The 23,345-nt window shown below is 37.2% G+C and overlaps 1 protein-coding gene and 1 non-coding gene across 10 annotated transcripts in view; both read left to right on the plus strand.

Annotated features, from left to right (window-relative positions):
• The window catches only part of LOC147374282 (uncharacterized), a 165,241-nt gene that overhangs the window by 44,233 nt on the left and 97,663 nt on the right, over positions 1-23,345 (plus strand). For 3 of the 9 annotated variants that reach the window (XM_086396712.1, XM_086396716.1, XM_086396713.1), the window contains one exon: positions 1,608-1,673. The exons of the other annotated variants lie outside the window; for them this stretch is intronic. In XM_086396712.1, coding sequence (XP_086252838.1) covers positions 1,608-1,673 — 66 coding nt within the window. The remainder of the gene's footprint in view (positions 1-1,607; positions 1,674-23,345) is intronic. 9 annotated transcript variants of the gene reach the window in all.
• LOC147374283 (U4 spliceosomal RNA) lies at positions 21,552-21,686 on the plus strand. Its single transcript, XR_015163294.1, has one exon. It is a non-coding gene; the product is annotated as a U4 spliceosomal RNA (small nuclear RNA).

Below are 23,345 nucleotides of genomic sequence, written 5' to 3' on the forward strand. Positions count from 1 at the left end.
AACAAACTAGCAGTTACCAGTGGGGCAAGGGAAGGATGGGAGAGGCAAGAGAGAGGACTGAGAAATACAAGCTTCTGTGAATAAAATCAGCTACAAGGATATAATGTAAAGCACAAGGAACATAGTCAATATTTTGTAATTCTTATAAATGGAATATAACCTTTAAAAATTGTGAAAAACTATACTGTACAACTGAAATTTACTTAATATTGTAAATAAAGTATTCCTGAATAAAAAAAAAAAAACAAAAAACCTTAAAAATCTAACTCTCTTTAGAGACTATATTAGAATATGGGTGTTATCCTATAGAGATGTTAAATGGATATGTGGCATTTCCCAACTTCAATATCAAATACAAAATCTTTGTTTTTCGGAAGATGATTTTCAAATGCCTACAAAGTAGCTTGACAAAAAAAAAAAAGATAATAATAACACCAATTTAGGAACAAAAGATACTCCAAAATTGCTTGGTTGAACTTCATGAAATTCTTAAATGACAATCATTAACTAAAATATTTTTCCCTAGTATTTGTAGTATGCCCAATAAGTCAAAATTTTTAGCTAATTTAAATCAGTTTGAAATCAGTTGTCAGTTAAAATCAAGTAGTCAAATCAACTCAGAGGTTTGCTTTCATCATTATAGGAGTAGGTCACAATAGAAAAGTTGCTAATTCTGTACATGAATAGACTTTTAATTCCATGATACATCTGTATCTATAAGCAGAAAATAAACTGGAAAATATTTTAAGCATGTCAAATGGCTCAATAGTGAGGTAATAGCGCATCAAGTTCCTCTGTCCAGGGATCTCCTGGGCAAGGATACTGAAGTGGACCATTTCCTTCTCTAGGGGATCTTCCCAATCCTGGAATTGAACCTGTGACCCCTGAGTTGGCAGGTGGATTCTTTACCACTGAGTCACCAGGGAAGCCCAAGTCTTAAATATCCATATGCAAAATTAAGGACCATTTACCAAAAGGAGGTTTTATGACATTTCAGTGTCTTTATATATTGAGGACAAATTGGGTAGATGGTCAGCTGATTATTCAGAGAAAATGACTAATGTGTCTGGACATGGGAGGAAAAGTGAACAGAAATGATAGTCAATAACCTAGGTGCAATCCACCAGCTAGGTCTCATAGACTCATTTCAATATATATTGTCAGCTCCGAAGGCAAAGCTTCTTCACACAACATATATATTATTTATTTTGAAACATGGAGATCCCTAGCTGCTCTTTAAGGGGAAACTCCTCACATAGTGATAGAAAGACACCTGGGCTAAGCATGCCCAGCGTGCCAAGGCAGAGATGCCTCAGAATGCAATAAAAAATAGAATCCCTTCTTGGTTCCTTTATCTCTCCTTTGTGTTAAGTCTATTTGATTTTGCTACCAGTGTAGCTTATCATGTTCTGAGTGCAGTGAAAAATAATTCTGTGAATCTGTGCTCAATATATAAAGGAGGTTTCAGACCAACAAGGGCAAAGGCTTTTCCCCCCTCTCTCCTGTTTTAATTGTCTGAAAGATATGCATAAACTGTCTAGAATGACTATAAGAAGTGTGCAAAGAAAAGTCCTTGTCAAGTGTTCTTCTCTTTGGTATTTTCCCAGGGATGGACAGTCCAGAGATAAAGGGGAAGAGGGGAGCCTAAAACACATCAATCCCAGAAATCTCTGGTAAGCAGTAACCGAGGGCAAAATAACGTGAGCAGACTGACATAAAGTGAAGCTACCTTGCAAATTTAGGGTTCAGTTCTCTTTGCCCATCTCTAGTTAAAAACCAAACAATTTTTTTCACGTAGCTTCCAATTGCAGAGCCTGTTGAAAACTCATTATCTTCAAATAGGATTACACTCCGTTAATATGAGAACATGCATATTACAATATCTGGTAAAAATCAAAAGTTCCAATTTGCTCACTACATGTAAATCCAATTCAAAATATTTCCATAACATATATCTGCTGGATGTTACACTATTTGTGTGTCACTCCGGAATGGATTAACTCCATGACAGGCTAGGCTCAGTTTTTCTGCATTTGGTGTTTTTAAACAGTTTATATTTGTTATCATATCAAAGACAGGCTTGCAGTTTTCAAAAGGAAGAAGAGAACACAGCGCCCAAGGCTCCTCCAGCATTACATTTCTTATTCCATTTTATCTTTCTTGGTTTTGACTAATGTCAGTAACAGCTACTGGTAATAAACTGCTTGTTACAGCCTGCTGTTGCCTTGAAGCCTGCCTTTGATACATTGTCAGCCAATCGGAAGCATTTCCTGATTACATTTCCAAATTGCTTGTTTATTGATTGAGAGTTAATAAAGCAAAAGACAACTTTACAGCTTAAATTAAATGAAAGTTTCCTTTGATGTTCAAATTATCCAATCAACCAATATACAGTGAAATGTAAGCATTTGAAAATTTTATCTGAAAAGAAGTAAAAAAAAATGTATGAGATAAATGGATCTCAGTATAGACATGGTGGCTAAGTGCTAATGAAAAATATGTGCAACTTGGCATACTGTGATTTCATTTATTTCCCAGGCAAAGGAAATGATGTTGTTATTCAAGCCACCCCACTTCCCAAACCTGAACAAGGAAAAGTACTTCTAGGGTGTCTGTTATTTGGTTGGCAATAATTTCTTAAAACTGGAACCACTCTAGTAAATGTAATGAATTATATTAAGCTTTATGAATTTACTAAAGTTCTGATATTTAAAAATGGTAAAACAATTTGGGCTTCCCAGGTGGCTCTACTGATAAAAGAACCTGCCTACTAATGCAGGAGACATAAGAGATGAGTGTTTAATCCCTGGGTTGGGAGGATCCCCTGGAGGAGGGCATGGGGACCCACTCCAGTATTCTTGCCTGGAGAATCCCATGGAAAGAGAAGCCTGGTGGGCTATACAGTCCATGGGGTCACAAAGAGTCGGACACAACTAAAGCGACTTAGCAAGCATGCACAACACAATTTAGATACTATCTTTTGACTATCATAGTTGTGGCTGTTTTGATGACACAGATAGCCAGCTTGTCATGGAAAAGAAGTTGCCCTCTTCAAAATTTTTAGTAGTTTTTGACATTCCTTCCTCAGTGAGCCAGCAAGCCCTTATGAATGTAAGGAGCAATCAGACGTTTCTGTCAATGATGAAAATAAATAAATATTACAAAGGTTTAACAGTGTCATGACTCACAGGAGACCAGCACTTCATCATGTGTGACCTATAAGCTGCATGTTTGATTAGAGAGAAAATAGGGTTCCTTGAGATCGTGGGTTAAGTTACAGAGAGAGATTTTTTATTTCTCTTGATTGTGTTAAATTACGTGAAAAGAAAAGTAAACAAAATTGTATAAGCAGTGTTTTAACAAATCTGTTAAGAAAAAAGAGGAAAATTTAGTCAAAAGTATGCAAAGAAATACAGTAAAATATTAACTGGCTGTTTAGGGGAGATAATAAAGGTGTGTGTTTTTTGGTACTTGTTTTCTTTATTTCATTATTTTTTTGAAATAATGAACATGCATTATACTTAAAATGGGGGAAAAACATTCATTTTAAATTGAAGTTAATTTAAAAAAATGTCATTTTCTTAGCTGTTTCTTCAATAGTGAAATGCTTTGGTAGTTAAATAGCTTGGGAAGCTTTGGATATGTTACCTAGATGTTTGAAATTACATGCCAGATATTTGAGCTTCTTGCCTGTGTTGCTGCTGCTGCTGCTTCCTCCCCCTCCCCTTCCTTCTCTCTTCTTTTCCTTCTTCTTAATCCAAACTTCTCCAAAGACAATTATTCAGTCTATGTTATGTTTCTGGATGGCCTAAGAAATGTTAATCAGCTGCAAAAGAAAAGTGACCAGTGTCAGCCCTTGACTGACCTCCATCAATCCAGTCATTTGCCACAGGCAGTCTTCAAGATGCAGTGTGACCACGTCTCACCTGCTTTAAAACTCCAGCTGTCTCTCTCTATAGGGCCCTGCAGAGCCTGCTTCCAGACCTCTCAGCCTCTTCACTGGCCACCCTGGTCCCTCGGCTCCAGCAACAAGGGCTTATTTTGGGTCCTCTTATTGCAGAAATTTACTTCTGTCAAGTTCATGCCTTTAGAATTTCACTCAAGAATTTCTTCTTCAAGGAAGCCCTCCCAGACTTTTAGTTAACTTTAGGGTTCTATGTTACTTGCTGTCAAAAATTTTTCTGCCCTAGCAGTGGCACTGTGTAACTGACAGATCTGCAGAGCACAATGCCTGGCATAAAGTAAGCCCTAAATAAATGTGTTCAAGGAGTTAAGGAGCCATAAGTGAGAGAACAAGTGAACTAATTGCTTAACAAAGCTAACCTCTATTCCTCTAGACATTTTCCTGAAATGTATAGAATGATTCTGGAGAAGGCAATGGCACCCCACTTCAGTACTCTTGCCTGTAAAATCCCATGGACAGAGGAGCCTGGTAGGCTGCAGTCCATGGGGTTGCTGAGGGTTGGACACGACTGAGCGACTTCCCTTTCACTCTTCACTTTCATGCATTGGAGAAGGAAATGGCAACCCACTCCAGTATTCTTGCCTGGAGAATCCCAGGGACGGGGGAGCCTGGTGGGCTGCTGTCTATGGGGTCGCACAGAGTCGGACACGACTGAAGCAACTTAGCAGCAGCATAGAATGATTCACATAGAAAACTTCCATTCAGCCATTCATTAGTATTTTCTTGAGTATTTAGGTGCAATGGAACACTTAATTACTGTAGGAGATGAAAAGATGGATTTGAAACGGGTTTTGTTCTAGGAGTTCATAATATGAATCAGCATTTTCCTTTGTCCAGGTCAGTTGATCTTTGATCAAAGCATGAGTGGATGCTTGAAAGTGGAACTGTGCTTCCATTTCAGTAATTGTGTTCGTAATACTATACATCCAATTTTGTACCAAATTCAAGAATTTTCATCTTCATTTCTCTCTGCCATTTACTCCCCACCTTCTCAACCTCAGAAAACCTTTAGCAACCCTGACAGCTTCCCTCCAAAACATGTTTTAAATCCATCTAATTCCTTCTGTTTCCCCTGCAGCCACCTGTCTAAGCAGTGCCATCTCTTTGTCCCTACTGGGCTCCCACTTGCCTTTGCTTCTTTGTGTTATGTTTGCCACCCAGTCAGCTAGAGTGATCTCTCTAAACAGGATTCTCATTAAGTCATCTGCCTGCTTATTGTCCACATGCCTTCACTTTCTGCTTGTGAGCTCCAGTGCCCTGCTGTACCTGCCTGGTCTAATCCCATGGCTGTCACTCTCCCTCTCCATCATGGCTGCCAGCCAGCCACAGACCAAGCTTGTCCCCATATAAGGGCCCACATGTTTCCTCACATCATTTCACAGGTGCTGGCTTCTCTTCAGTCAGGTCAGAATTCACAGTCCAGCTCTTTCAAGAGCCTTGTCTAGAACAGCCAGCCTTCCCCACCCCCCCACTAACCTGTCACCCTTTTGAATTTTCTTTAGAGCATTTATCACTATCTAAAAATAACCAGTTTATTTGTTAATTTTTTAGAAAATTCTACTTCTCCCTTGCTCGCTGCTCCTTGACTATAATGTGCCCGCTGTGTTGTGTGTATGCTGTATACATATTGGTTGAAAGAGTGAGGAAGTGAATGAATGAAGAGCCTGCACATTCTCAGCAGGTCTCTCTTGGTTGGTATTTGAGATTGAGCTATAGCCTGACTTTCCTTACTGCCTCCGTCCATCACCCCCTGCCCTGGTCATCAAGTCACCTTATAAGTCCTACTGGTTCTGTGAAGCCTTTCCCAACAGTCTAGTCTAAAAACATCATCCCCTTTTCTGTTGTATATAATTTATTATCCAACCCCGGTTACTTTTGAGAGTGAAAGGAGGCATTATGAGCACTTGTGCAGGGGCAACCGGCGTACACTGGGATGGTCCGGGAAAAACTAGGCTATATGATCGCTCTTTATTTGCCATTTGCTTTATTCTTTATTGTTACTTACTACATTCAGATCAGTAGTGCCAAGCCCTTCTTTTTCTCTGTTGCATTATGTCATTTACTTATTTGGGGGAAATTTTCTTATAAGAGATTCTCTTATGCATCATACTGGATCTGATGATTGTTATCATCAACTAATTTCAGAAAACAAAAGACTATTCTTTTATATAGAATCCTAGGGCAAGCCTTGGACCAAGTCATTAAATCCTACAACTGTTCCTATAGTCAGGTGACCCTGTGCAGAGGGCTCAAGACATTTTTAGTTAGTTGAGTACTAAGAATTCATTGGGATTGCCTGGGGGCTCAGACGGTAAAGAATCTGTCTGCAATGTCAGACATCCTGGAATGCAAAGTCAAATGGGCCTTAGGAAGCATCACTACAAACAAAGCTAGTGGAGGTGATGGAATTCCAGCTGAGTTATTTCAAATCCTAAAAGATAATGCTGTGAAAGTGCTACACTCAATATGCCAGCAAATTTGGAAAACAGTAGTGACTACAGCACTAGAAAAGGTCAGTTTTCATTTGAATCCCAAGGAAAGGCAATGCCAAAGAATGCTCAAACTACTGCACAATTGCACTCATCTCACATGCTAGCAAAGTAATGCTCAAAATTCTCCAAGCCAGGCTTCAACAGTACGTGAACTGTGAACTTTCAGAAGTTCAAGCTGGATTTAGAAAAGGCAGAGGAATCAGAGATAAAATTGCCAACATCCACTGGATCATCGAAAAAGCAAGAGAGTTCCAGAAAAACATCTGCTTTATTGACTATGCCAAAGCCTTTGACTGTGTGGATCACAACAGACTGTGGAAAATTCTGAAAGAGATGGGAATACCAGACCACCTGACCTGCCTCTTGAGAAACCTATATGCAGGTCAGGAAGCAACAGTTAGAACTGGACATGGAACAACAGACTGGTTCCAAATAGGAAAAGGAGTATGTCAAGGCTGTATATTGTCACCCTGCTTATTTAACTTATATGCAGAGTACATCATGCGAAATGCCAGGCTGGATGAAGCACAAGCTGGAATCAAGATTGTGGGAGAAATATCAATAACCTCAGATATGCAGATGACACCACCCTTATGGTAGAAAATGAAGAACTAAAGATGAAAGTGAAAGAGGAGACTAAAAAAGTTGGCTCAAAACTCAACGTTCATAAAACTTTCACAAAACGTTCATAAAAATTTCAACATTTCAACATTCAGAAAACTAAGATCATGGCATCTGGTCCCATAACTTTATTGCAAATAGATAGGGAAACAATGAAAACAGTGACAGACTTTATATTTTCGGGCTCCAAAATCACTGTAGATGGTGACTGCAGCCATGAAATTAAAAGACGCTTACTCCTTGGAAGAAAAGCTATAACCAACCTAGACAGCTTATTAAAAAGCAGAGACATTACTTAAGCAACAAAGGTCCATCTAGTCAAAACTATGGTTTTTACAGTAGTCATGTATGGATGTGTTAGTTGGACTATAAAGAAAGCTGAGCACTAAAGAATTGATGCTTTTGAATTATGGTATTGGAGAAGACTCTTGAGAGTCCCATGGACTACAAGGAGAACCAATGAGTCCATATTAAAGGAAATCAGTCCTGAATATTCATTGGAAGGACTGATGCTGAAGCTGAAACTCCAATACTTTGGCCACATGATGCGAAGAACCGACTCATTTGAAAGACCCTGATGCTGGGAAGTATTGAAGGCAGGAGAAGGGGATGACAGAGGATGAAATAGTTGGATGGCATCACCGACGTGATGGATATGAGTTTGAGTAGGCTCTGGGAGTTGGTGATGGACAGGGAAGCCTGGCATGCTGCACTCCATGGGGTCACAAAGAGTCAGACCCAAATGAGCAACTGAACTGAAGAATTCATTATTTTCTTAATTTTTATTTTTGTGATATAAAGGGACTTTCTCTTTTGGCCATTTAACTATCAAAATTATAAGTGTTGACTTTCTGGTGGCAAGGGTTGAAATTAAAGTAGACACATTGGAATTTGTTTATGAAACTGTGTATTTTGTATTACAGTAGGTAGTTGTAATAATTCTTATACTGGATAATTTATAAACCATTATTATAAGATGAATCCAAAAATAAATCCAGTCACCCTTGCTTCTTAATCATGCATTAAGAAATGCAGTGATAACAATTAGAAGTATTTTGAAAACCAAATTTTCAAAAAATGAAAATACCTCTGAAGCTCCTGCCAGTACTTTCAAAAGCAAAATCTCAAAGGAAATATAAAAGTTAATGTGTTAGTACTTGTATTTTTACATACACTTTTTCGGATGACTTTGAAACTCTTTAAAAGCATTATCTGATAAAAGAATTGTTCTAGTTATTAGAGAGTATATATTGAATGATTTAACTCCCATATCCTCTGTTTTTATGGTGGATCAGATTTGCTGATCTATAATGGCATTTGACGTAGTGTATGTCTGTCTTGAAGTTGTCTGAATGCAAGAGAAAGAAGTGATGATGAAGAGTAGAAGGAAGAGGATAACAAACACCTTAAAATATTTTCAATGTACAAGACGGTGATCTACGCATCTTACATGTCTTAAATGATTTCATAACACAATTCTCTGAGGGAGAGTCTATTATTATCTCCATTTTTGGATGAGGAAACCGAAGCCTGGAAAAACTAAGGGACTTGTCCAAAATCATACAGTTACTAAGTGATAGAATTCAGATTCAAGTCCAAGTTTGTCGGGTGCCAAGTTCTATATGCTTTTTATTATATCACATTCATTCCCAAAGAAGTTTAGACTTAAATTCCTTATTCAAAGGCAGTGTCATCTAGAAAAGCATATTACCACATGGATCCAGAGAAGGAGAGAGTAGTTAGATACTATGAGACTGGCTAAGCTCCAGGAGATGGTGAGGAACAGGGAAGCCCGGCATGCTGCAGCCCCTGGGGTCTTAAAGAGTCGTACATGACTTGGCGACTGAACAACAACATCTAGATTGTACTCAGCCCTTCAGTTTGTAAATGTTTCGTGCCACGGTATGTCATCTGAGATAACTTTGGCTGTAATTAACAGAATGCCTGGCAGTAACTTAGACAATGGGGGCAGTTATTTTCTTTTTCTTCTTCTTTGTCTTTTTTTTCTTGGTCACACAGCAAGAATGCTAGAAGAAGGTGGTAACAGTAATGGTTTGGCAACTCCAGGATTCCAGAGTGCTGGTTGTAGAATCTTACTTCTTCTCATGCTCACATGATGGCTGCAGTGGCACCAACAAAATATCCTCACATGACAGCAATTAAAGGAGGAAAAATAGGGATTTCTTCTCAGTTCCTTCCCAGAATCTCTCTTTCTGTGAGAAAGGAAAACATTCCCCAGAAGCACCCTAGAATATTTCTCCTTTGTAACTCATTGCCTAGAAGAGTGTCACAATAGCATAATGAGTACTTGGCCAAAGGATTAGCTTAATTGACCAAATCAAGATTCAGACCCTAATGCTGGGCACAGTGATACCTGAAAAACTTTGGTGTTCCTTGTATAAGATAAGAGACCAGAAAAGTCTGCCCTATATTTGCTCCTGAGAACAATACAACAGGAAAGGCAGAGAGCTACTATTTTATAAATGATTGGAAGAGAAGTTGTGACTTGTCCAAATTTGTATATACAGGATCAAGATCAAAGTTCAGCCCAGAATCTCTGGGCTACTTCAGTGGTTTTCAAACTTAGTGCCTCAGGTTTCTACAAAAGTTTCATTAGAATGTCATTTTAAAACTCTTTATGTTTTTTTAAATGTGATTAAAAATACAATGCATGTGTAATTTTCTCATATATCAAAAGTTGACACAAGGAAATCCCTACCGTACAAACCGTGTTAGCTTGTGCTGTCAGTTAACTCAATTTTTTGTTGTGATTATTTTCAACCTTGGAGTAAACCCCCTCGTACCATCTAATCATGAAGTCTCCTGGGATTGTTCTGTAGTCTATTAAAAGCTATTTGTAACCATTTGTCCATGTTAATCTGGATTTTTTTCATTACTGGACAACCACTATAAGATAATCAATTGCATGTTGACAGTGATCTAAGACTACAGCACGTGCAAGCAAATTTGAAATAACCTCTAATTTGAAGTTGTTGTATGTATCAGAACAGCTAAATTATTCTCTTGAACTGACTTAACTATCTCTCTGAACCCTGCTTACCTCTCTAGCCACTTTTCCCTGGCTCTCCCCACTTCAGAAGCATCTGCTTCAATGCTGGGGAGACTTTTCTGGCCCCAGAAGACTTTCTCACATGCCATGCCCTCTAGCAAGCATTCTTCTTGGTATTCCAGTTAAATGATACTTTGTTCCCTAACCTCTCCATTGAGTTTCACATTGCTTATGTACACTCATCATTTTATAATTATTTAATCCACAGCTGTCTTTTCTGCCAGGCTAAGAGCTGTCTGTGTGTAGCAACCATGGATGTGCCATTCACATCTCTCAGCACAGTGCAACCTCCATAGATGTAATCAATTATTTTTGAAGGAATAGGTGCTACATGTATAAACTGAATTTAGATGGGATATTGATTAAAAAGCGTAAATGAAATTTTTTTCTGTTTTTTTTAAGGAAAAACTGATTAGATCGGAAGATGGCAAACAGTGAAACCCACAAATGTATTAACATTAAGTACACAACTAGATGTAAATTTCCATATATATATATGTGTGTGATTAAGCTCCATCCACATGAAATATAAAGCACTTTTAGCACCCCGTAGCTTTCCTAGTAATCACCCTAGTCATTTGTTGTTCAGTTGCTGAATTGAGTCTGACTCTATCTGCAACCCCATGAACTACAGCATGCCAGGCTTCCTTGTCCTTCACTGTCTTCCAGAATTTGCTCAGATTCAATTCCATTGAGTTGGTGATGCCATCCAACCGTCTCATCCTCTGTCACCTCCTTCCCTTCCTGCCCTCAGTCTTTCCCAGCAGAGTCTTTTCCAATGAGCTGGCTGTTCGCATCAGACGGCCAAACTATTGGAACTTCAGCATCAGTCCTTCCATATTCAGGGTTGATTTCCTTTAGGATTGACTGTTTTGATCTCCTTGCAGTCCAAGGGACTCTCATGAGTCTTCTCCCACACCACAGTTGAAAAGCATCAATTCTTTGGTGCTCAGCCGTCTTTATGGTCCACCTCACATGTCCATACATGACTACTGGAAAAGCCATAGCTTTGACAATACAGACCATGATCTTAGTGTTTGAATGTTGAGTTTTTAGCTAGCAAGAGTTTTCCCTCTCCTCTTTTACCTTCATCAAGAGACTCTAGTTCCTGTTTGCTTTCTGCCATTAGAGTGGTATCACCCTAGTCATACTCACACCCTATCATCCCATTCCCAGAGGTAAACACTGTTCTAAATTCTCTCCCCATCAGTTGGTTTTTGCCTGTTGTTAAATTTCATATAAGATTTTAAGTATGTACTCTTTGGGGATGTTTTCTTCCACTCAACATAATATCTATGAGACTGTCCATGTCATGTGTAATGTTTTGTTATTTTAATATGTTCTTTTGTATAAATATACTATGGGCAGTTCTCAGTTTCTTATTGATAGGTGTTGGGTTTTGTTTTCAACTTAGAGCTATAATGGAAACAGATAGAAAGAACACTCTTGTAGAGGTCATTCTGTGGACATTTGACAAAAGAACTCTGTTTTTTTCCACCCATCCTTAGAAGAAAAAATTGAATCCCCGTATGTTCTATTGATGTTCCGAAATATCTTTTCAATTCTTAAAAACCAAAAAGAAATAGAACAGCATTAGATATTACTTTAACAATAGAGGAAAATCCTAATTGAAGACTGGGGCAGAAGTTAGCACCCTGTCAGATATAGAAAGAAAAAAAGAAAATCTAATGAAATGGGAAAACTCATTATAGATGGTAATGTACCTAATAAAAATGTGTCCACAAAAAATGTATACAAAAATGTTTATACTAACTTTATTCATAATAGCCCCAAACTGGAAAAAAAACAGCAATTACAATCTTCAAAAGATTCTGCACAATTTATTTGGGGAAACATGTAAGATTCTGCTATCCTGAGAGTGTATCAACAATTCCTTAATTGTCCTGGATTCTAATAATGTCCTGCATTTATATAGAACTTTAAAATGACAAATTTCACATATATCACATAGCTAATAACTGGCAGAACAGGAACTCCAGTGCAAGACTTCTGATGCTAACTTTAGTGTATTTCCCCATCACATCCTGATTACACCTCATCAGGAAAAGCAACACTCAACATGATTACTTATGACAAAGTGTATTTAATTTTTAACATTTTTAAAACTGGGTTTTCTACTTTGGAGGGTTTTTCTAATTAGAAATAATTAGTTGTGTATGCCTTCTGATCTACCCTTGTCAGTGAGTCCCAACCTTTCCTAGCTCATGCCTTGCCAATCACCCTATTAAAGAGCTTGTTTCTTGTTCACACACACTTTTCTTTTCACTAGGAAAGAAGTTTCTTCTTGTTTGTCAATTAACATTCTGTTATTGGTGTTCTCATTCATGGTAAATTCAGGCGAGCAAAAAACTACAATCATTTGTATCTTAGAAGATTTCTCAGAGCTTTTAAAATGCCAGTGAACCTGGTAACTATACAAAGAGCAAGCTAGAGTGACTATGCTTCCTAACTATAGCATTTAGAAATTTCTAGAGAAAATATTGGGGAAACTCCTTTCTAGACTTCTGTTGATTATCTCTTGAAAGCTTCACTTTAAACCAAGCCATTCCCACAAAGCTTTGTTAATTGACTGCCTAGAAATTCTTCCAAAAAATGATGTTTATGAATGGTAAGGACCCTGTGTGTTATATCCCCTTTCCAGATAGATTTTCACCTTGACTGGAATTATCAATACTAAACTGAAAATGACTGATGTAAGCTCAGGCACTAGGCTGGCAGAGGAGAAATATGTGGTGGGGTTGGGAAGAAGCTTAAGCCAGAGCTTCAGCTGCTAAGGAGTAGAGACCCTGGAGCCTGGCTTGGTTTCTTTTTAGGGCCAGAGGTGTGTGCTCAGTGCAGAAGATGGTGAGAGACATGAACTTGCTGCGGTTTTGTCATCCTAAGGAGCAGCACATAATATTTATCTTTTCATCTACTTTGACTTGAACCACCAACATATTCAAGCTCTCAGGAGGGAAAATTGCTTTCTACTCTCATCTGTGTAGAAAACGTTTTTTCTAAGCTTTCAGTCAGGGTCATTTGGATGACAGAATTCAACTGCAAATAGTTGTGTTTATTTTTATGAGCCATGAAAAATCACTCTTTATTCCGTCTGTAGTTTGAAATTTGGAGTCATGTTCATTTCTGCAAAAATGTATTACTTTTTTTTTTTTTCCACTGATTTGTTCTCCCCTCAAGTGTAAAAAGGTTCTACTAGTACCTGTAGAACTGAGCTGGGTTTTTTCCCACTTTGGTTCAATTTGACATGCTAATTCCATGTTGATATATGTTTTAAATGGATATGTTATTGCCTCCTTAATTTAGAGTTGAAATAATTTCTTATTCCAAACAGTTTAATTCTAGATATATTTAAAAAGGAAGGAAAACACACAGCCACTAAAAATGAAATCATTATCATTTTATTTTAAAAGATTTTACAATCTGGGCATTGGGCTATAGAATGACTTTTATACTTTAAAAATACATTTTTTGAGTATTCCAATTTCTTCAAAATGAAGATGCTGCATTCATATGTGTAAAATACATTTTACACTTGTAATTATCTTTGCATCTATTCCACCTGTTAATATTTTTGTTTCCAAAACAAGAAAGTACACTGAGAGTGATTAAACAGTATGTAAATTATATGAGTTTGGAGTCAGTTCTATCCTCCTGTTTTATGACACTAATTATTTCAAGTAGTGTGAGTGGCAATATTAACAACAGTTTTAATAGTCTGGAACAAGACCACTTAGGATTAAATTCTGGTTCCACCCCTCAACCAGCTCTAATTTGGGATTGGTTATTTAATTTCTTTGGGCCTTAAGTTTCCTCATCTGTAAAAAGAAGGATGCTTATAGAACCTGTTTCATATCTCTACTCTGAGGAATCAGTTAGGTTAATACAGATAGTGCTCTAAAAAGTTATTCTACATAACAAAAGTCAGTAAACAACCTGTTGTCATCAACATTATTTAAAGGAGGCAATAAACAAACTGGTCCGGTTATATGACCAGATAATTTATAGACTGGAGAACTCAAGAATAAACATTTGAAAAGATGTTAACCCCCACTTCTAATGATCAGGGACATAAATATAGAAATAACAGTACCATTTGTCATGCATCCAATTGATGATAATTTAAAAGTCTGAAAGTTTCAGAGGATTCCAGAAAACAAATTCTTACATACTGTGAGTAGGAGTATAAATTGGTGCAGTCACTTTGAATTGTCAAACAGAATTGAAAGTGCTCATAGTTTACAATCCAGCATTTCTGCTTGGAAGTATATATCTACTGGAGAAAACTCACACATAAGCACAAAGAGTTAGGTGTAAGAATATTTATTATAGCACATTTCTTAAAAAAGGGAGACGATCTATATGTCCACTAGTAAGGGAATATATAAATACATACATATGTCATGGACTTGTTGCTGTTTAGTTGCTAAGTCATGTCCAACTCTTTTGCAACCCCATGTAACCCGCCAGGCTCCTCTGTCCATGAGATTTCCCAGGCAAGAATACTGGAGTGGTTTGCCATTTCCTTCTCCAAGGAATCTTCCTGACCCAGGGATTGAACCCATGTCTCTTGCATTGGCAGGTGGATTCTTTACAGCTGAGTCACCAGGGAAGCCCATCATGGATTGCTATATAGTCATTTAATAGAAATGAATTGGTGGGTTTATACTGAAAAACCTGAATGAAATTTATGGCCAACCCAGTATTTATAGTACAACATGGATCTGTCTCAAAATAGGGAATAGACAAGTTGCAAAATGATATACACTGTATAATATTACTTATGTAAGTAAATAGTCACACAAAACTATACTATGTATTGGTAACAAATCATTTTGAAATTTTGTAAGTTTAATTATTCAGTGAACTGGGATGATATACACCAAATTCATGGTTGTATTGTTTAGGTAAAAGGAGAATTGGAAATGGAAAGGAAAAAGGCAAAAAAGAAAGGACTTAAATTTGTTTCCTTTATTAAAAAGGCTTGACATATAACTATATAAATAAGGTTAATATTTGACACTTCTTGGTGGTGAGTACACAGGCCTTTATTGTATATGTCTCTGAATATTTCTGTATTTTAAAACTTTCTCAAAATGAGTGTATCTGGACGAATGTTTAAAAAGATACTCTTTCCCCAAAAAGACAGGTACTATAAAAATGTCAGTTGATTATCAAAAAGGGAATAAATGACTTGTTATTTTAAATTAATAAAGATGTTGAAACAGGCTGTTTGGTGAGATCCTTAAGATCAAAATCTTGCTTTATTCATCACTGTACCACTTAGACCACAGCACAGTACTTGGTATATGTAGGTTGGTGCACATAAATTTCATTCAGGTTTTTCAGTATAAACCCACCAATTCATTTCTGTTAAACCACTCCAAAGTTTTACATTGTTAAACTTTGCTGTTTGATACTGGAATACATCCTTAGATAAATGCCATTATGTTACACGTCATTTTTCTCGCTTTATTTTTTTTTACTAATGACTTATTACTTGCTGTTTATTTTACATTTATTTTAGACTAGGGAAATGATGTTAGCCAAAAGCAAATTTGAGTGATTTTCTTATTTGAGTTCAAAATGGGTCATATAGCAGCAGAGACAATTTGCAACATCAATGCTTTTGACCCAGGAGCTGCTAAGGAATGTACGGTGCAGTGGTGGTTCAGTAAGTTTTGCAAAGATGAGAGCCTTGAAGATGAGCACAGTGGCCAACCATCTGAGGTTGACATGACCAATTGAAAAGACCGTTGAAGCTGATCCTCTTAAAACTGCAGGAAAGTTGCTGAAGAACTCAACATCGACCATTCTTTGGTCACTTGGCATTTGAAGCAAATTGGAAAGGTGAAAAAGCTTGATAAGTGGGTGCCTTATGAGCTGACCAAAAGTTAAAAAAAAAAAAAATCCTTGTTTTGAAGTGTTGTCTTCTCTTATTGTACGCAACAACAAATCATTTCTCAACCGGATTGTGACATGAGATGAAAGTGGATTTTATACAACTGGTGATGACCAGCTCAATGGTTGGACCAAGAAGCTCCAAAACACTTCCCAAAGCCAAACTTTTTACTACAAAATGGTCATGGTCACTGTTTGGTCTGCTGCCTGTCTGATCCCCTACAGCTTTCTGAATTCCACTGAAACCATTACACCTGAGAAGTATGCTCAGCAAATTAATGAGATGCACCAAAAACTGCAAGGCCAGCAGCTGGTATTAGTCAACAGTTCAGTCGTTCAGTCATGTCCAACTCTTTGCAACCCCATGGGCTGCAGCACGCCAGGCTTCCCTGTCCATTGCCAACTCCTGGCGTTTACTCAAGCCCATGTCCATTGAGTCGGTGATGCCATCCAACCATCTCATCCTCTGTTGTCCCCTTCTCCTCCTGCCTTCAATCTTTCCCAGCATCAGGGTCTTTTCAAATGAGTCAGTTCTTTGCATCAGGTGGCCAAAGTATTGGAGTTTCAGCTTCAGCACAGTCCTTCCAATGAATATTCAGGACTGATTTCCTTTAGGATGGACTGGTTGGATCTCCTTGCAGTCCAAGGGGCTCTCATGAGTCTTCTCCAACACTACAGTTCAAAAGCATCAATTAGTCATCAGAATGGGCCTAATTCTTCTCCAGAACAACACCTGACCTCAGGTCACACAACCAGTGCTTCAAAATTGAACGAATTGGGCCACAAAGTTTTACCTCTTCTGCCATGTTCACCTGACCTCTCACCAACTGACTGTCACTTCATGAAGCATCTGGATAGCTTTTTGCAGGGAAAGTGCTTCCCACAATCAGCAGAAGGTGGAAAATGCTTTCTAAGAGTTAGTGGAATCCCAAAGCATGGATTTTTATGCTGTAAAGATAAACAAACTTATTTCTTATTGACAACAATATGTTGATTGTAACAATTCCTATTTTGATGAATAAAGATGTTTTTGTGCCTAGTTATAATGATTTAAAATTCATGATCTGAAACCACAATTAATTTTTAACAAACCTAATAATAAGTTCAAAAACCCTCTATTAAAATATCCTGGACTATTATTTATCTAAGATATAAAAAAATACTCATTAATTACTAATGGAAAGAAACAATGAGATATCATTTTAAATATGTTAGCAAAAATTTAAAATGACAATACCCAGTGTTGATGGAGATGTGGGAAAACTAGCAAACTCACACATTCCTACTGACAGTTTGAAATGGAAGGCACTTTTTAGAGACAAAATGTTCCTTAATCCAGTAATATCCAATTTTTGGAAATATATTCTAAGGAAATAATCCGAAGATGAAAAGGACTATTATGCTTATATTTACCATAGGGTTACTTATCACAGAAAATGAGAATCAGTGCAAATGCTTGCTAATCACCAAGTGGCTAATTAAATTATGGTATAAAAAAGTATTAGAATATTCTGTAGCTATTAAGACAGTAATTATGAGGGTATAAAGACAACCCAGCTGAAACATCTGATACTCAATTTTTTGTTAAAATTGACTCATCTAGTGGTTATAAATATATGGGGGAAATTTATGAAATTATGCTAAATGAAAAAGCAGGCAATGAAAAACAATGTATATGTTCCTCATATGAACTATATAAAAATCATCTATGCAGACACCCAAGATGAGAAGAGAAAATTGGGGAAAGTATTTTTCCCTAATAGTTAAAATCTATTTTTGTAGTGTTTTAAATAAGAAAAACCATTTTCTGCTATCAGAATGCCTATTGCATATCTTCTGTCATGAAATCCAGTATGACAAAATAAGAATGCTCTTAGTTGACAGTTCAGCACTTAATATGAAATATAAAAATGGACAGAATAGCTTATATTTACCTTGAAAATATACTCTAATTAAATCTTAAGAAAGAAAAGGGTTTGGCTTCTCTCAAATGATTCGTGCATCAGTTTATGACACAATAATGTCAAGCTGGCAATTGTAGTTGTTACTCGTGCCTTCAGTGTGTTTGGTTACATTTTTAGAAATCAGTACCCCTAGTTTTTTTGGAAAATGTGAAAAATTTTCTACGTGGAATACCTCTCTTCTCAATTGTTTAATTTGCTTATTGTGCTCCACAGAATACAAATGTGTCTCACAAACAGTTTCTGTCATGAAGTTCCAAAGTTTTGAGGTACATTGGCTAATGGGGCAAGAGAAAGACATGATTCTTTTCAGCATAAATATGATAAATAATATTAAAATACTAGGGGAAATGCTCTTATTTATGTATTTTGTGAGATCACTAGAGAAAGAATTATGTTATCCAGTATTAACCGAAGTAGAGAAATGAGAGAGGAAAACATATGCTTTATACTTTATATATAAAGTACATATACTTTATATATAAAGTATATATACTTTATATATATATAAAATATATACATATATTTTATATATATATATATATATATATATATATATACACACATACAGAGAGAGCGCAATGGAGATTTTCAGAAAATGTCATCCCCAGATGCTGCCTCTCATTTGCACATTACCTGGGAGAGCATTGTGCGGCCGCATATTCTCAGCTGTTGAATGTGTTCTGCTCATTTTCCAGTGGGGAGGATGGGTTTAATGCGTTCTCAGCGGTATGTACTTTTGTCATTTCCGCTGTTTCTGTTTACCTGTCTTCTTGCTTGTTTATTGTTTGCACTTAGCTTGCCTTGTAAGTGGTTCTGAGGGTTGTGGTGTGAATGGACAATACTCGTGCAGCCATACGGTTTACAAGTCTCTCTCATTTCGTTTTTACACTGATCTGTGTGGGGGATTCATTCCAGCTTACCCCTTTTGTTCAACTTGATGACATTTTCTAAAGAGCCATGCGTATTTAAACAGAATATAAAGGATATGGGTGTTCTTTTCTCTAATCAACTTTATTGAAACCTGCCCTTAGATTCCCAAATCCTTCCCCCAAAAGTTAAATTCTAATGAGTGATTTTGTCCTCCACATTTAAAACCAGTTCCTCTTTCTACTCACATAAAAAAAAGACTGTGAGTTCAAGGTCTTGGGCAAGTCACTAAACCTCTTTTTAGGCTCATCTGTAATATGAGAGAATTGGATAACAAGAGTCCTATGGTTCAATGAAAGTTCAATGATTTCCAAAAACCTTCTACTTCATGAGCTTTCCAAAGAATAGCTGACTCTGAGAGATGGTGTTTGGTGAATAAATACTTAGCAAACAGTTGGAAGACAGACATGGGAAACAACCAGAGCCCTGGTTATATCAATAGCCATGAGCCATAGTAATGATTTTGGAGGGAAGCTCAGCAAAATGCTAATTTATTTAATAAATATTTAATAGCATATTATTTCAATAAATAAATTAGTGTTTACACAGTAAAGAATACAAATGTCTTATGCACACATTCTTGACTCACTTCTGTAGTCCTTGGAAATTTCCCAAAGAATTTTTTAAAAAAAGATCAAAATATTTCTGTTTAGAGAAGTTTATGATTGGTGGTTAAACCTATAAAATAATCCATTGGTTTGTCCCTCCTATTTGAGAATGTTTAATCATCTTTGATATTTGCTTAAAATTAGCACTCTTAAATGTACATTTGTATAAAATCTCCAAAATCATGAAAGATTTATAATTTGGAATGTATTTGGATTATTCTCTAGTTAATCAGCTGGAGAAAAATTAGGCGTGCTGTAACTAGAACAATTAATTGAGTTGATCTGAGTTTTATAAAAAAAAGGAAAAAAATTCATGGCATGCTTTGATTCCTTAAATGAAACTAAAAGCCTGTTCACTATCACAGAATTGATGTGATAAGAGAAGCCATGTGTATCCTTTTCCAGAGCCCAGGTTCATAGTTGAAGCACAGATGAGAAGAATGGGGCAGGCTGCGGAGGGGGTGGGAGTTGCTCAGGAGTGGTGCTTGTTATTAAGGCTATCGTTGTCCCTTTATGTGCTTGTGTAGATGAACTCATGAAAGAGTCAGTTATCATTCTAAGAAGTGTGATGAAAAATTGTCACTTGCCATTCAATTCAGCAACTAGATGTAAATGCTGATTCTAGTGGTGTATAGTGGCAAGGCCCTACCTGCCAGGGAGAGGTGACAGGCTGGGTGGGGAGGGTGTAGGCATGCCAAAGTAGGCCAAAGAGCGGTGTGCGCCAGACACTGACATACCTACAAATGGATTGGGAGTGAAGCCAGTCAGGTTGAGTGTGCACAGTCATGACACACTTCTTTCCTAAGAGGACTCTCATTTGTTCACGCGTCCATACTCCTGTGGCCATGCTCTTTAGGGGAGGTTTGAAGGATCACTAGCCCCTTGTGCTGCCTTTTTCTTTCGGTTCACTGAGGCCTAGGAATACCAAACAGTTTGTGTCAATGAAGTTCAAGACCAAGTTGGCTTGAGGATGGAGTAGGATGGCGGTGGTACTGGTGTTTCTGGGAAAGGATTTCCACAATAGAGTTCCTTTACTGCCTTTATTCCTGCAGGATATTGAGCTGGGCATATCATCTCTGCTTCAGACAACGAAGTCTTGTGAGTGTACACCTACTGTAAAGTTAAGGGAGTTGTACACGAGAATCATCCTGCTCAGTTTTGCCTTAACATGGTCTTTTTAAAATGATTTTTGTAAGGTCATGGATTTTCTCTTCTTGACTTCATGGTGAGACATATGTTGATATAGTTGCCATGTGAAAGAGACATTAAATACCTATAGAAGTAAAAAAAAAATTGTATATTGTAAGTGACTTTTTTTTTTCATCTCAAAGTAAAAGAAAATATACCTTAAAAAAATCACATAAAAAATAAAATTATTTAAAATTAAAATTGAATCCTACCAAGATGGAGTAAAACTAACTGTGCTTCAAAGTTTTGTGACTGTTCATTCAACAGCAACTCTCTGATTCCAGTAATCCAAGTGCCTGAAGACATAAGAATTAGACAATTTTTTTATTATAGGAAGTAAACTCTCAAGTACAGAAGACACTACTGAAAATATATGAACACTAAGTTACTATTAAACATACAAAACATTTCCAAGATCTTTTTGTTGCTGACATATACATAATACTTAATATAATCTAGAAAACCATTGATTTTTAAAGGCAGTATTCTTATTTTGAAACTAGCTATAGTTATTTCCATTTCTGTACATGATTTATTGCTTAAATATACCACAGTTTATCCATTCTAATATTAATGTCTGATTAGATTATTTCCATTTTTGGCTACTACAAATAGTATTACTCTGAGCATAATTTTGCACACATTTGCACACAAATACACATTTCTGTTGGGTATTTCAGATGAAATTGAATCCTCAGGTTAAAATAGTTGTTACTAAATATTGCAAAGGGGCTATACCAATTTACTCCCTTACCAGCAATGTAGGAGAGTTCCATTTGTTCTTTATATTGTCTTCCAAGTTTTGCACAGTGGCAGTATCATAGCCAGTCTGGTTTATCTGAGGCACAATTATTGCTAATTGAAATCTGTATTGTCTTTTGAACATTGATACCATATATAACATCTTTCAGTTTATGGCTTGAATTTGTTTTTCTTTTGATAAATATAAAATGTGAATTTTAATACTGTGTAACATCAGTGTTTTGCTTTATGGTTAGTGATTTTTGTCTGTGCTGTGTCAGAAATCTCTGCCTCTCAAAGTTCAGAAAGATAAACTCTTATGTTGTCTTTTAGAAATTGCATTGTCTTACCTTTTACATTTAGAGCTTAAAAATCTGTAATTTATTTTTGACCATGTTGTGAGCTAGGGAAGAATCCAAGTTTGATTCTTTTCCATATGGATATCCAATGACCCTAGCATCCACCTGCAACGCAGGAGACCCAGTTTCAATCTCTGAGTTGGGAAGATCCCCTGGAGAAGGAAATGGCAACCCACTCCAATATTCTTGCCTGCAGAATTAACTGGACAGAGGAGCCTGACGGGCTACACTCCATGGGGTTGCAAAGAGTCGGACACGACTGAGTGACTAACACACACAGATACACATCCAATGATCCAGTACCACTTGTTAAAAAGACCACTCTTTCTCTCACTGCACTGCAGTATATGAATCAGTGACTAAATTTGGACAGAAAGACTATTGGAGTCTATATTCTGTTCCATGGTAAGTTTGTCTAAGCTTATCACTTTCTCATACCGCACTCACTATTGCAGCAACATAACTCTAGTTCAGTTCAGTTCAGTCACTCAGTCGTGTCCGACTCTTTGGGACCCCATGAATCGCAGCACACCAGGCCTCCCTGTCATCACCAACTCCCGGAGTTCACTCAGACTCATGTCCATTGAGTCAGTGATGCCACCCAGCCATCTCATCCTCTGTCGTCCCCTTCTCCTCCTGCCCCTAATCCCTCCCAGCATCAGAGTCTTTTCCAATGAGTCACCTTTGCGCATGAGGTGGCCAAAGTACTGGAGTTTCAGCTTTAGCATCATTCCTTCCAAAGAAATCCCAGGGCTGATCTCCTTCAGAATGGACTGGTTGGATCTCCTTGCAGTCCAAGGGACTCTAAGAGTCTTCTCCAACACCACAGTTCAAAAGCATCAATTTTTCGGCACTCAGCTTTCTTCACAGTCCAACTCTCACATCCATACATGACCACAGGAAAAAACCATAGCCTTGACTAGATGGACCTTTGTTGGCAAAGTAATGTCTTTGCTTTTGAATATGCTATCTAGGTTGGTCATAACTTTTCTTCCAAGGAGTAAGCGTCTTTTAATTTCGTGGCTGCAGTCACCATCTGCAGTGATTTTGGAGCCCCCCAAAAAATAATATTTGGTATATGAGGTCTCAAACTTTATTTATTTGTTGTTGTTCATAATTGTTGGTTGTCCTCATCCCACTTATTTCCATATAACTTTAAAAATCACCTAATTGAGACATTACAAAACAAACACTCATAGACTTAGAGAACTCATAGACGCAGAACTTATGTCTGCAGGAATAGTTAGGGAGTTTGGGATGTTAATGTATGCACTGCTGTATTTAAAATGGATAACCAACAAGGACCTACTGCACAGCACATGGAACTCTGTTCAATGTTATCTGGCAGCCTGGAAAGGAGGGGAGTTTCAGGGAGACTGGATTCAGTGTATATTTATGGCTGAGTTCCTTCACTTCACTTGGAACTATCACGACATTGTTTGTTAATCAGGTATACCCCAGTACAAAATAAAAAGTTTTTCTTAAAAAATTA

The sequence above is a fragment of the Bos grunniens genome, chromosome 4, assembly GCF_055505025.1.
Source record: "Bos grunniens cultivar Pamir isolate PY7600 chromosome 4, Bosgru_T2T1.0, whole genome shotgun sequence".
In the NCBI taxonomy this organism is placed as follows: domain Eukaryota; kingdom Metazoa; phylum Chordata; class Mammalia; order Artiodactyla; family Bovidae; genus Bos; species Bos grunniens.